This window comes from Artemia sp. Qi Xiang Cuo, chromosome 16 (assembly GCF_049724085.1).
Source record: "Artemia sp. Qi Xiang Cuo chromosome 16, ASM4972408v1, whole genome shotgun sequence".
Lineage (NCBI taxonomy): Eukaryota > Metazoa > Arthropoda > Branchiopoda > Anostraca > Artemiidae > Artemia > Artemia sp. Qi Xiang Cuo.
The window spans coordinates 35,224,521-35,239,238 of record NC_142809.1 but is presented as its reverse complement, the minus strand read 5'-3'; the positions used below and the strand labels follow the sequence as shown (position 1 = coordinate 35,239,238).

The 14,718-nt window shown below is 36.8% G+C and overlaps 1 protein-coding gene across 1 annotated transcript in view; it reads right to left on the bottom strand.

Moving 5' to 3' along the window:
- The window catches only part of LOC148942837 (lachesin-like), a 357,150-nt gene that overhangs the window by 207,121 nt on the left and 135,311 nt on the right, over nucleotides 1–14,718 (bottom strand). Inside the window, exon 5 of the mRNA XM_089102806.1 lies at nucleotides 13,610–13,738. Within this exon, the coding sequence (XP_088958932.1) occupies nucleotides 13,610–13,738 (129 nt within the window). The remainder of the gene's footprint in view (nucleotides 1–13,609; nucleotides 13,739–14,718) is intronic.

Genomic DNA, 14,718 nt, shown 5'->3' with positions numbered 1-14,718 from the left:
CTGTTCTTATTATCTTACTAAGGAAAATTCCAGGAACCCCAAATTAAATAGGAGTAGTAAGGCCATAATAGATACTGCAAGTGATTGCGTAATATGGCTTACCACGGGCAGGCATCTATATATTATGATTTTGACAAGCGTAGATTGATATTATTAAGCATAAGCTTGAACTATGTTAGATGTCTCCAGGTACTTCGCTTAAGAATAATTTTGTCATAAAGTTTGATTGTGATGTGCTGAATTTGATTATGAATCGACACACCATGCGGCTCAAGAGTTGCTTGGGAATTCTAATTCGACTTAGAAATTCTTCTAACTCTCGACGAATTCTTAGAGCAAGCTTTCGGTTCTTAGTATAGTCTTACTAAACTGTTCTTATTATCTTACTAAGGAAAATTCCAGGAACCACAAATTAAATAGGAGTAGTAAGGCCATAATAGATACTGCAAGTGATTGCGTAATATGGCTTAACACGGGCAGGCATCTATATATTCTAAAAGTGATTGCGTAATATGCCTTACCACGGACTATTACGTACTATGAACGGTACATGCGTCACAAGACGGGTTTCTGTGTCAACACCTATTTTCTGGACCAATCCGAGATGTTTGTACTAGCAGTGCTCCATATACGGCAATTTGATTAGTATAGTAACTGGATTCAAATGCAAGGAGTGATTTTCAAGGTATTTAAAGGTTTAATGTTCTTTCTGTAAAATGGTTAACAGCCAAGCTTTCGGCTATTAGCATTCAATGGTAGGTTTAATGATAGTATATGGGATTAATTACTATCAGCTGTACAAGGAATATGCTCAGATATGTAATAGATTTGACGCATACACGAGATATTGATATAACGTATTCAAAGGTTTATTGGACTTTTCTGTAAAATGGTTAACAGCCAAGCATTCGGCTATTAACATTCGACGGAAGGTTTAATGATAGCTTATGGGATTAATTACTATCAACTGCACAAAGAACATGCTCAGATATGTAATAGATTTGAAGCATACAAGAGACATTGGTATAACTTATTCAAAGGTTTGTTGGACTTTTCTGTAAAATGGTTAACAGCCAAGCTTTTAGTTATTAGCATTCGACGGAAGGTTTAATAATAGCATATGGGATTAATTACTATCAAGTGTACAAAGAATTTGCTCAGAGCTGTAATAGATTTGACACATACAAGATATCTTCATATATCGCATTCAAAGATTTAATGGACTTAATATGAAAATGCTGGTTTCAATAAATTCATATATTTTGTAATAGCTGGTCAGGTATACGGGTATTTTCACTAAATCGCTTCTTAACTAGCTTGCAGAATTATCCCATATTAAAGACTAAAAATTTATCAATGCGTCTCCTTTAAATTTGTACAATATCTTTGTTGTGTTGGGGGGAGCTTTGGTTTTGATGAGGGGGTGGAATACTGCCTACCAGTTAAGGTAAGCCCGAAGGGGTTGTTAACTCATAGGCAATTTATTATAAATTTGGAATAGCATCATTAGCATCAATCTATGGAAATGGTTAACGATGACTAGATGACCTTGTGACTTGACCTAGTTTTACTTCTTGGATGTGTTCGGTATAATACAGAAGTACCATTTGAACAATGGTCTCAATATAAAATATGCTCTAACATGGTAGTACACTGAAAAGTTGATACTATAGAGATGTAGATGCCAAGAAAATAATGTTAATTAGGAAATTCAGAACAATCTTTAGATATCCTTAGAAATCAACTTGTGATATGAATATAGGTTTGAAGCATCAAGGACTGCAACCATAGATGACCCGAACCAGGAAGGACCACAACCTCCAAAGGCTCCCTATTCCCAACCACCAAGGGGCCCCCTCCCTCCAAATTTTTGGGGCCCCCACCCCCCCATTTTTTTTTTTAGCTTTTTTTTATTATTGTTTTTTGAACATGATATAAATATTTTTAAACTTTTTTCTTTTTATATATCTTCGAATGAGATAAAACATACTTAAAACATAAGAAATTCACATTTAATATTTTCCAAATTCAAGATGAGAATGATATAAATATTTTAGTTGTGACTTTTACTATTAGAAAAATAATGTTTGTAGTAGCATTTTTTTTTGGACTGAATTTTTTTTTGACTGGAATTATTCAACTTTTTGTAAGTATATTAAAATGACATGAAATATACTTGCGGGTCTATCAATCATACTCCATGCTTGCTTATAGACACGACACGGCTTTCCCACTGACACTCTATTGCAGGTTATTGACACTAGCTAGTTTATTACATGTATTAAATCAGTATTTTTTACGCTGTGGAAGGATAAACACATAATTCATATCTTTAAAAAAGTGAAGATGAAGCATTTTAAGAAAGTGAGTTCACATGATAGTGTTATTGTGGCATTGAATGCTGACATGAAGAAGCATTTGAACTATGAAACAAGTACAAGTGGTAGCACTATCGGAAACGTATGCGTGCGTTGTCATGTTAGTAAGGAATTAAATTTCTTCGGAGTACCAAAAACCTTCCATTGCACAAATGATGGATATGCGAAAGTATCATTTCCAAAGAAGTTAGTACTCAAAGAGAATGCTAACATAAAAATAATAGTTGATGAAGAGGGGTATCTTCTTGCTAGTGCTTCTGGTAACATGCTACCTGTTGATAGAACCTATCCTCATCTCTTAGGTATTAACATTTAAACGAAAGCACATGGGAAAAGAAAGGCATACTCTCCTACTGATATCGTAAATCATTTCTTATCTACGTGCCGGAACTTTCACCTTTGTAAAAATAATGTGATGATATACAGTGAGATTGCCAGAAAAATAAAAAAAGCATGGGCAGAAAATATTATTAAGGAATATAAAGATGAATCGATGAAAAACGAAGTGCCAGCAAATATTATTAACATCATTGATCAAATAGTACGTGACTCAAATAATAGCAAAGATATGACGCTTATTTAAATTACCGGTGATTAATCAGTAAAAATTGTGTATGACTAAAAATAAAATAACGATTATTCTAATGATTACGAACTAAGAGAAGACAATAGCTACAGTATTAAGAGAGAACATGGTGAACTAGTTTATGGAACAGATTCAAAATGTCCAAACTTTCTCATTGATATTAATAATGTATAATAATGTATCTACCATACATTTATATTAACATCATGATTGTCATTATTAGGTTTTAGGTTCTATTATAAACTGAGATAGGTTAACAGATAAACATACAGAGAGAGTGAGAAACACATACAAATATATAGATTCACCCATGCAAACGGACAAAGACAGACACTGCAGCAAGTAGGCACCAACCCAGACACATAGGCAAAGAGAGTGGGAGTATAGATTCAGACTTACAAACTGACAAAGATAAACTTTGGGAGAAGCAAAACACCCACCCAGACACATAGGTGACGAGAGTGAGAGAGACAAAAAAAATACAATTATATAGATTCAGACATTTAAACCGACATTGGCAGGCACGGAGATAAGCAAAAAACCACCAAGACACACAGACAAAGTGAGTGAGAGATACAAAACACATACAAATACACAGATTCAGACATAGAAACCGTCAAAGACTAACACGAGGAAAGGCAAACATCCCGCCCAGAAACACAAGCAAAGACAGTGACATAGACAAAAAATACATACAAACATATAGATTCAGAACTAAAAACCAACAAAGACAGGCACTGGGATTAGCAAACACCCGCCCTGACACACCAGCAAAGAATGTGAGAGAAACAAAATACACATACAAACATATAGATTCAGAAGTAAAAATCAACAACGGCAGGCACTGGGACAAGCAAACACTCGCCCACACACAGGCAAAGAGAGTGAGAGTATAGATTCAGACGTACAAACTGACAAAGACTGGCGCTGGGAGAAGCAAACATCCGCCCAGACACGCAGGCAAAGAGAGTGAGAGACACAAAACCGCAAACAAATGTATAGATTTTGACATACAAACCGACAAAGACAGGCACTGGGACAAGAAAACCCCTTCCCAAAGACACAGGTAAAGTGAGTAAGAGAGACAAAAACACATTTAAATATCGCTCAGAGACAAGGGTATAGTGAGAGAGACATACAAAAAAAGATAGGTTAATTTAAGGTCACTTAGCGCGCTAAGTGAGCTTGAATAACCTTCTTTTTTGCATGTCTCTCTCACTATATCCGTGGGTCTGAAGGAGTGTGCTACCTATAGCTATAGGAGTAAAGACAGTAGCAATTAATGTAGTGAAAGGTGATAGTGAACTTAAGTAAACCTAACTTTTTTGCATGTCTCTCTTACTATACCCGTGTGCCTGAGCGTGATATTTAGATGTGTTTTTGGCTCTGTAAATCTCTTTGCTTGTGTGTCTGGGCGGGTGTTTGCTAGTCCCAGTGCCTGTCTTTATCGGTTTGTAGTCTGAATCTAAGTGTTTGTATGTGTTTTTTTCCAACTCACTCTCTTTGCACGTGTCTCTGGGGCAGGTGTTTTCTTGACCCAGTGCCTGTCTTGGTTGGTTTGTATGTCTAAATCTATATATTTGTACGTGTTCTTTGTCTCTTTTAATCTTTTTGCCTGTGTGTCCAGGCGAATGTTTGCTTGTCACAGTGCCTGTTTTTGTCGGTTTGTATGTCTTAATTATGTATTTGTGTGCGTTTTTGTCTCTCTCACTCTCTGTGACTGTGTATCTGTGCGGGTGTCTTCTACTCCCTGTACCTGTTTTTGTTGGTTTTTACGTCTGAATCTATACTCTCACTCTCTTTGCTTGTGTGTCTGAACGGGTGTTTTTCAGTCCCAGTGCCTGTCTTTGTCGGTTTGTAGTCTGAATCTAAATATTTGTATGTTTTTTTTTGTCTCTCTCACTCTCTTTGCATGTGTCTCTGGGCAGGTGTTTTCTTGTCCTAGTGCCTGTCTTTGTCGGTTTGTATGTCTAAATCTATATATTTGTATACGTTTTTGTCTCTCTCACTTTCTTTGTTTGTGTGTCTGGACGGATGTTTGCTTCTCCCAGTGCCTCTCTTTGTCTGTGTGTATGTCTTAATCTATACTCTCAGTCTCTTTGCATGTGTGTCTGGGTAGGTGTTTGCTTGTCCCAGTGCCTGTCTATGTTAGTTTTTATGTCTGACTCTATATGTTTGTATGTGTTTTTTTGTCTCTCTCAATCTCTTTGCTTGTGTGTCTGGGCGGGTGTTTGCCTGTTCTCATGTTTTTCTTTGTCGGTTACTATGTCCGAATCTATATATTTGTATGTGTTTTTGTCTCTCTCACTTCCATTGGTTGTGTGTCTGGGAGGGTGTTTGCTTATCTCAGTGCCTGTCTTTGTCGGTTTGTATGTCTGAATCTGTATATTTTTAATGGTTTTTGTCCCTCTCACTCTCTTTCCGTGTGTGTCTGGGCGGTTGTTTGCTTGTTCCAGTGCCTGTCTTTGTCGGTTTGTATGTCTTAATCTATATATTTGTATGTGTTTTTATTTCTCACTCTCTTTGCCTATGTGTCTGGGCGGCTGTTTGCTTCTCCCAGTGCCTGTCTTTGTCGGTTTGCATGTCTAAATGTATATGTTTGTATGCATTTTTGTATCTCTCACTCTCTTTGCCTGTGTATCTGGGTGGGTGTTTGCTTCTCCCATGTGTTTGGAAGGATGTTTGCTTGTCCCAATGCCTGTCTTTGTCGGTTTGTATGTCTTAATCTATATATTTTTATGTGTTTTTGTCTCTCTCACTCCCATTGCTTGTGTGTCTGGGCCGGTGTTTGCTTATTTCAGTGCCTGTATTTGTCGGTTTGTATGTCTGAATCTATATATTTGTACTTGGCTTCGTCTCTCTCACTCTCTTTGCTTGTGTTTCTCGATGGGTGTTTGCTTGTCCCAGTGCCTGTCTTTGTCGGTTTTTAAGTCTGAATCTATGTATTTGTCTGCGCTTTTGTATCTCTCACTCTCTTTGCCTGTGTATCTGGGTTGGTGTTTGCTTCTCCCATGTGTCTGGGCGGATGTTTGCTTGTCTCAGTGCCTGTCTTTGTCGGTTTGTATGTCTTAATCTATGTATCTGTATGTGTTTTTGTCTCTTTCACTTCCATTGCTTGTGTATCTGGGTGGGTGTTTTCTTCTCTCATACAGGCAGAGAGATTGAGAGAGACAAAAACAAGTACAAAAATATAGATTCAGACATACAAACCGACAAAGACAGGCACTGAGATAGGCAATCACGCGCCCAGACCCACAAATTTTGGAAGTGAGAGAGACAAAGAACACATACAAACACATAGATTCAGACATACAAACTGACAAAGGTAGGCACTGGGACAAGCAAACATCCACCCAGTCACATGGGAGAAGCAAACACCCACCCAGATACACAGGCAAAGAGAGTGAGAGACACAAAAAATGCATACAAATACATAGATTCAGACATGCAAACCGACAAAGACAGGCACTGAGAGAAGCAAACATCCATCAAGACACATAGGCAAAGAGAGTGAGAGAGATAAAAACACATAAAAATATATAGATTAAGAAAATACAAACCGACTAAGACAGGCACTGGGACAAGAAAACACCCGCCCAGACATACAAGCAAAGAGAGTGAGAGAGGCAAAAACAAGTACAAATACATAGATTCAGACATACTAACCGACAAAGACAGGCACTGAAATAAGCAAACACCCACCCTGACACACAAGCAAAGGGGGTGAGAGAGACAAAAACACATACAAATACATAGATTAAGACACACAAACCGACAAAGGCAGGCACTGGCACAAGCACATATCCGCCCAGACACATGGGAGAAGCAAACACCCACCCAGACACACAGGTAAAGAGAGTGAGAGAGAAAAAAAAATGCAAACATATAGATTCAGAACTAAAAACCAACAAAGACTGGCACTGGGAGTAGCAAACACTTGCCTAGACACATAGGCAAATAGAGTGAGAAAGGCAAAACACATAGAAATATATAGATTCAGCCATACAAACTGACAAAAATACACACAAATACATAGATTCAGACATACAAAAATAACAAAGACGGGCAATAGGACAAGCATATCCATACCCAGACATACAGACAAAGAGAGAGAGACAAAAACACAAACATATACATAGATTCAGACATACAAACCGACAAAGATAGGCATGGGTAGAAGCAAACACACGCCCAGACACATAGGCAAAGAGACTAAGAGAGACCAAAACAAATACAACTATATAGATTCAGACATATAAACCGACAAAGACTGGCATTGGGGGAAGCAAACACACGCGCAGACACAAAGGACTGAGAGAGACTGAGAGAGACACTAAAACAAATAAAACTATACAGATTCAGACATGCAAACCGACAAATACAAGCACTGGGATAAGCAGACACCCGCCCAGACATATAGGCAAAGAGAATGAGAGAGACAAAAACACATACAAATACATATATTAAGACAAACCGACAAATACAGGCACTGGGTCAAGCAAACTCTGAATCAATATAGTTGTGTTTCTTTTTGTCTCTCTCACTCTTTTTGCCTATATGTCTGGGCGGGAGTTTGCTTCCCCTAATGCCAGTCTTTGTCGGTTTATATGCCTGAATCTATATAGTTGTATTTGTTCTGGTCTCTCTTAGCCTCTTTGCCTATGTGTCTGGGCATGTGTTTGCTTCTCCCCATGCCTGTCTTTGTCGGTTTCTAATTCTGAATCTGTCTACATATTTGTGTTATTGTTTCTCTCTCTTTGTCTGTGGGTCAGGGTGTATGCATGCTTGTCCCAGTGCCTGTCTTTGTTAGTTTGTATGTCTGAATCTATGTATTTTTAGGCGTTTTTGACTCTCTCACTCTCTTTGCCTGTGTATCTGGGTGCGTATTTGCTTCTCTCAGTGTCTGTGTTTGTCGGTTTTTACGTCTGAATCAATACTCTTACTCTCTCTGCTTGTGAATCTGGGTGGGTGTTTGCTTTTCCCCGTGTCTGTCTTTGTCAGTCTTTACGTCTGAATCTATACTCTCACTCACTTTGCCTGTGTGTCTGGGCGGGTTTTCGCTTGTCCCAGTGCCTGTCTTTGTCGGTTTGTATGTCTTAATCAATGTATTTGTATGTGTTTTAATCTCTCTCACTCTCTTTGCCTATGTGTCTTGGCGGATGTTTGCTTCTCCCAGTGCATGTCTTTGTCGGTTTGTTTGTCTTAATCCATGTATTTGTATCCGTTTTTGTCTCTATCACTCTCTTTGCCTGTGTATCTGAGTGCGTATTTGCTTCTCTCAGTGTCTGTTTGTGTCGGTTTTCACGTCTGAATCAATACTCTCACTCTCTTTGCTTGTGAATCTGGGTGGGTGTTTGCTTTTTCCCATGTCTGTCTTTGTCAGTCTGTACGTCTGAATCTATACTCTCACTCATTTTGCCTGTGTGTCTGGGTGGGTTTTTGCTTATCCCAGTGCGTGTCTTTGTCGGTTTGTCTTTCTGAATCTATTTATTTATATGTGTCTTTGTCTCTCTCTCACTCTTTGACTATATTTCTGGGCGGATGTTTGCTTTTCCCTGTGCCTGTCTTTGTCGGTTTGTTTGTCTTAATCTATGTATTTGTATGCATTTTTGTCTCTCTCACTCTCTTTGCCTGTGTGTCTGGGCGGGTGTTTGCTTGTCCCAGTGCCTGTCTATATCGGTTTGTATGTCTGAATCTATACTCTCACTCATTTTGCCTGTGTGTCTGGGTGGATTTTGCTTGTCCCAGTGCCTGTATTTGTCGGTTTGTATATCTTAATCTATGTGTATGTATGTATTTTTATCCCTCTCACTCTCTCTGCCTATGTGTCTGGGCAGATTTTTGCTTCTCCTTGTGCCTGTATTTGTTGGTTTGTATGTCTAAATGTACGTGTGTGCATGCTTTTTTTTCTCTCTCTCTCTATTTGCTTATGTTTCTGGGCGGGTGTTTGCTTGTCCCAGTGCCTGTCTATATCGGTTTGTATGTCTGAATCTATATAGTTGCATTGTTTTTGTCTCTCTCACTCTTTTTGTCTATGTGTCGGGGCGCGTGTTTGCTTCTCCTAATGCCAGTCTTTGTCGGTTTATATGTCTGAATCTATATAGTTGTTTTTGTTCTGATCTCTTTGCTCATCTTGGCCTATGTGTCTGCGCATGTGTTTGCTTTTCCCCATGCCTATCTTTGTTAATTTCTATTTTAGAATCTATGTATATATTTGTGTTTTTTTCTCTCTCTCTTTGTCTGTGGGTCTGGGTATGTGCATGCTTGTCACTGTGCCTGTCTTTGTTAGTTTGTATGTCCAAATCTATGTATTTTTAGGAGTTTTTGACTCTCTCACTATCTTTGCCTATGTATCTGGGTGCGTATTTGCTTCTCTCAGTGTCTGTCTTTGTCGGTTTTTACGTCTGAATCCATACTCTCACTCTCTTTGCTTGTGAATCTGGGTGGGTGTTTGCTTCTCCCGTGTCTGTTCATGTCAGTCCTCACGTATGAAGCTATACTCTCACTCACTTTACCTGCGTGTCTGGACGGTTGTTTACTTGTCCCAGTGCCTGTCTTTGTCGGTTTGTATGTCTGAATCTATGTTTTTGTGTGTGTTTTGTCTATCTCACTCTCTTTGCATTTGTACCTGAGCGGGTATTTGCTTGTCCCAATGTTTTTCTTTGTCGGTTTGTATGTCCGAATCTATACTCTCACTCTCTTTGACTATGTGTCTGGGTGGGTGTCTGCTTATCCCGGTGCTTGTCTTTGTCAGTTTGCATGTCTGAATCTATATAGTTGTATTTGTTTTAGTCTCTCTCTCAGTCTCTTTACCTTTGTGTCTGGGCATGTGTTTGCTTCCCACCATGCCTGTTCTCGTCGGTTTGTATGTCTAAATCTATGTATATGTTTGTGTTTTTGTCTCTCTCTCTTTGTCTGCATGTCTGGGTATGGATATGCTTGTCCCAGTGCCTGTCTTTATTAGTTTGTGTGTCTGAATCTATGTATTTGCATGTGTTTTTGTCAGTTTGTATGTCTGAATCTATATATTTTTATTTGTTTTTGCCTTTCTCACTCTCTTTGCCTATGTGTCTAGGCAAGTGTTTGCTTCTCACAGTGCCTGTCTTTGTTGGTTTTAGTTCTGAATCTATATGTTTGCATTTTCTTGTCTCTCTCGCTCTCTTTGCTTTTGTATCTGGGCGGATGTTTGCCTGTACTCGTGTTTGTCTTTGTCGCTTTCTATGTCTCAATCTATATATTTGTATGTGTGTTTGTCTCTCTCACTCTCTTTGTCTCTGTGTCTTGGCTATTGTCTTCTCTTAGTTCGTAATCAATAAAATAATCATTATTCCATTTTGAGTCATAAACAATTTTTACTGGTGTGTCATCGACAGGCTTAATATGTGTTTTGTCTTTGGTAGTATTTGGTTTATTGTCTGTTTGATCAATGATGTTAGTAAAGTTTGCTGGCACTTTGTTTTTCATCGATTCATCTTTATATTCCTTAGTGATATTTTCTGCCAATGCCCTTTTTACTTTTCTGGCAATTTCACGATCTATTATCACATTTGTTTACACAGGTAACTGTTCTGGCACGTAGACAGCATATGGTTCATGATATAAGTAGAAGAGTAGGCTTTTATTCTCCCCTTTACTTTCATTTGAATGCTAATACCTAAAAGATTAAGACTGGTTCTATCAACAGGTAACATGTTACCAGAAGCACTAGCAAGAAGATACCCCTCTTCATCAACTATTATTTTTATGTTAGCATTCTCTTTGAGTACTAACTTCTCTGGAAACGATACTTTCGCATATCCACCATTTGTACAATAGAATTTTGTTGGTACTCCAAAGAAATTTTATTCCTTTTTGTCATGACAACGCACGCATACGTTTCCGATAGTGCTACCACTTGCACTTGTTTCATAGTTCAAATTCTTCTCATGTCAGCATTCAATGCTACAATAACACAATCATGTGAACACACTTTCTTAAAATGCTTCATCTTAATTTTTTTTAAGATATGAATTATGTGTTTATCCTTCCACAGCGTAAAAAATACTGATTTAATACATTTAATAAACCAGGTAGTGTCGATAACCTGCCATAGAGTGCCAGTAGAAATCCGCTTCGTGTCTATGAGCAAGCATGGAGTATGCTTGATAAACCCGCAAGCATAATTCATGTCATTTTAGGATACGTAAAAAAAAGGTGAATAATTTCAGTCCAAAAAAAATTCAGTCCAAAAAAATGCTACTACAAACATTATTTTTCTAATAGTAAAAGTCAAGAATAAAATATCTATATAATTCTCATTTTGAATTTGGAAAATATTAAATGTGAATTTCTTTTGTTTTAAGTATGTTTTATCTCATTCGAAGACATGTAAAAAGAAAAAAGTTGAAAAAACATATATCATACTAAAAAAATTATAATAAAAGAAAAAGCTAAAAAAATGGAGGGATGGGGGCCCCAAAAAAGTTGGAGGGAGGGGGCCCCTTGGAGTTTGGAGATAGAGGGCCTCTGGAGGTTGAGGTCCTTACTGTTTAGGGTCATTGATGGTTGCGGTCCTTGATGCTTCAAACCTATAATCATCTCACTAGTTGATTTCTAAGGATATCTAAGGATTTTTTCTGAATTTCTTTATTAAAATTGTTTTCTTGGCATCTACATCGCTATTAGTATCAGCTTTTTAGTATACTACAATGTTAGAGCATACTTTATATTGACAACACTGTTCAAATGGTACTTGTGTATTATACAGAACACATCCAAGAAGTAAAGCTAGCTCAAGTCACAAGGTCATCTTGTCATCGTTAACCATTTCCATAGATTGAAGCTAACAATGCTATTCCAAATTTATAATAAATTGCCTATGAGTTAACAAACCCTTCGAGCTTACCTTAACTGGTAGGCAGTATTCCACCCCTTCACCAAATCCAAACTTCCCCCCAACACAACAAAGATATTGTACACATTTAAAGGAGTCACATTGATCAATTTTTAGTCTTAAATATTAGATAACCCTGCATACTAGTTAATAAGCGATTTAGTGAAAATACCCGTATACCTGACCAGCTATTACAAAACATATGAATTTATTGAAACCAGCATTTTCATATTAAGTCCATTAAATCTTTGAATACAATATATGAAGATCTCTTGTATGCGTCAAATCTATTACACTTCTGAGCATATTCTCTGTACACTTGATAGTAATTAATCCCATGTGCTATTATTAAATCTTCCGTCGAATGCTAATAGCCGAAAGCACGGCTGTTAACCATTTTACAGAAGAGTCCATTAAACCTTTGAATACTTTATACTAATGTCTCTTGAATGTGTCAAATCTATTACGCATCTAAGCATATTCTTTTACAGCTGATAGTAAGTAATCCCATATACTATCATTAAACCTACCATTGAATGCTAATAGCCGAAGGCTTGGCTGTTAACCATTTTACAGAAAGAACATTAAACCTTTAAATACCTTGAAAATCACTCCTTATATTTGAATCCAATTACTATACTAATCAAGTTGCTGTATATCGAGCACCATTAGTAGAAACATCTCTGATTGGCCCAGAAAACAGGTGTTGACACAGAAACCCGTCTGCTAAGGCATTTACCGTTTGTAGTAATAGCCCGTGGTAAGGCATATTACACAATCAATTGTAGAATATATAGATGCCTGGCCGTCGTAAAACGTAGAGACTCGGTCACTTGCAGTATCTATTATGGCCTTACTACTGATAGGCAAGAGATTTAAAAAATAACCTTTGAAGTTTTCTTGGAAGGTGGCCGAGCTTGAAGCCTTAAACCGGTTGAAATGGAAGAGGGGAGTTTGTAGTTGCAGCATAAATACTATATTTTTTTCAGATGAAATAATATTTCAAGGTAAGCGAATTTCTTCTTTTCTAGCATAAAATTTCAAGTTAATAATATTAAACCAAGCATATTCATGTATAGAATTAAGAAAAGGTCCTATTTGACATGCTTTTAAACTTATTATTTAATATGAAAAACTTAAATCATTCCATAATTGCCTTAATTGGCTCGCCTGTTAATCCAGAAATAATCTTAGCGTTAAGCAAAAATTTATGAGTGAATGTGTTGAAGTTAACACAGCGTGTGACTCGAAAGTGGCTTAGGAAGATTATTTAAAAAAAAAAACTTTGAAATTTTCTTGGAAGGTGGCCAAGACAGTAGCCTCAAATCGGTTGAGACGGAGAAGCCAGAAGGCTTTCAAATTTCTTATTTACCATGAAAGATTTAAATGAGTACATGCTTACCTTGGGTAAGCCCTTGTGCTTACTGACGCTTATGTTTTTACTGGAAAATTTTTTAGTTTTCAAAACTGAACTCGCAAAAGTAATATTGCCCCTGGCGATTATTCTTATAAGCCAAAGCATAATTCAGGATGTTCTCCTAGAATAAATGTGAGGGACGAACCTTGAAAGGTTCAAAATGTTGAATGAAAAATTATTCTTTATTATCATTAAATTAATAAATAAATAATTTACCAGAGACAACAGTCTGGGTTTTCGACAAATAAGTTTGACAAATATATACCCACTCTGCAAAAACAATGACACCAAGTCTGTTACATCGAATGACACACATAAGAGTTACTAAAACTATTCAAAAGGAATGTTAAACTTACAATCTACACTGACTTGGATCCTCTTTGATATAGCTGGCGGTATCCCATTACTTGCAATACAAACATAAATGCCCATATCCAATCGGCTTATTTTGACAATTTCCAAGGTATGACCATCGGCTTCATATGCTGAAAGAATTATTCATACTATTCACACTAGTATGTGTGCTGAAATGTACATAGATTCCTGTCACAAAGAACGCATATAAAAACGCTTTGAAAAAAGAGACTGCCGTTGGGCAGCAAATGTGGTCCATCAGTCTCAATCTTGTAACAAACAAGTCACTCCGTTTTGCACCACGAGTCTAAGAAAAAGCACCGAAACCACCAATCTTAGAAACTGGGTTCTTAAACCTTAGAAAAAAATCTTAAATCTTAGTCCTAGGTTTCACGGAATTCTGAAACTTTCCTCTAGGTACTCTTAATTAGAATTTTTCTTACTTTTCTGCTAATTCTTTGTATTTTCAATGAGAACTCCCTTTTAAGATATTATAAAAAAAAACTTACCGAAAAATTGATATCTCAAAGAAAAGTAAAGGCCATTTTTAACTTAAGATCAGTAGATACAAACATCTGTTAAAATTCAAACTCAAAACGACCAGAAATTACTATTAAAGAATAAATGAAACCCAAAACGAACAGAAATTAAATTAACAGTCATAGCAAAATAACATACAACAATTAATAATATAAATGAATAAATTAATCTTAAAGCTTATTGAATAAGTAAATCAAGCCTAAAACGAAAAAAAAAATTGCTATTGAAGTATAAATGAAACTTAAAACGAACAGAAACTAAATAAAGAATCAATGCAAACAAACATACAATACATACTAATGCAAATGAATAAATAAATCTTAAAACGAGTGAAACTTAAATTGAATGTATAAGTCAAGCTTGAAACGAACAAAAATCACTGCAAACAAGAGTTTGGGATCGCCTCCTTCTCTCATTGTAAAAGTCTAAAACCTACTGCGTTATTGGCGCTTTACTGAAAACGAATTGTATTACAAATATTTTCTTTTCTACTTACTATTGAAAATAAACATTAAAATTACAGTAAGATTTTGGACTGATGAGCTTTCAGCAATTGATATCATTATTCATC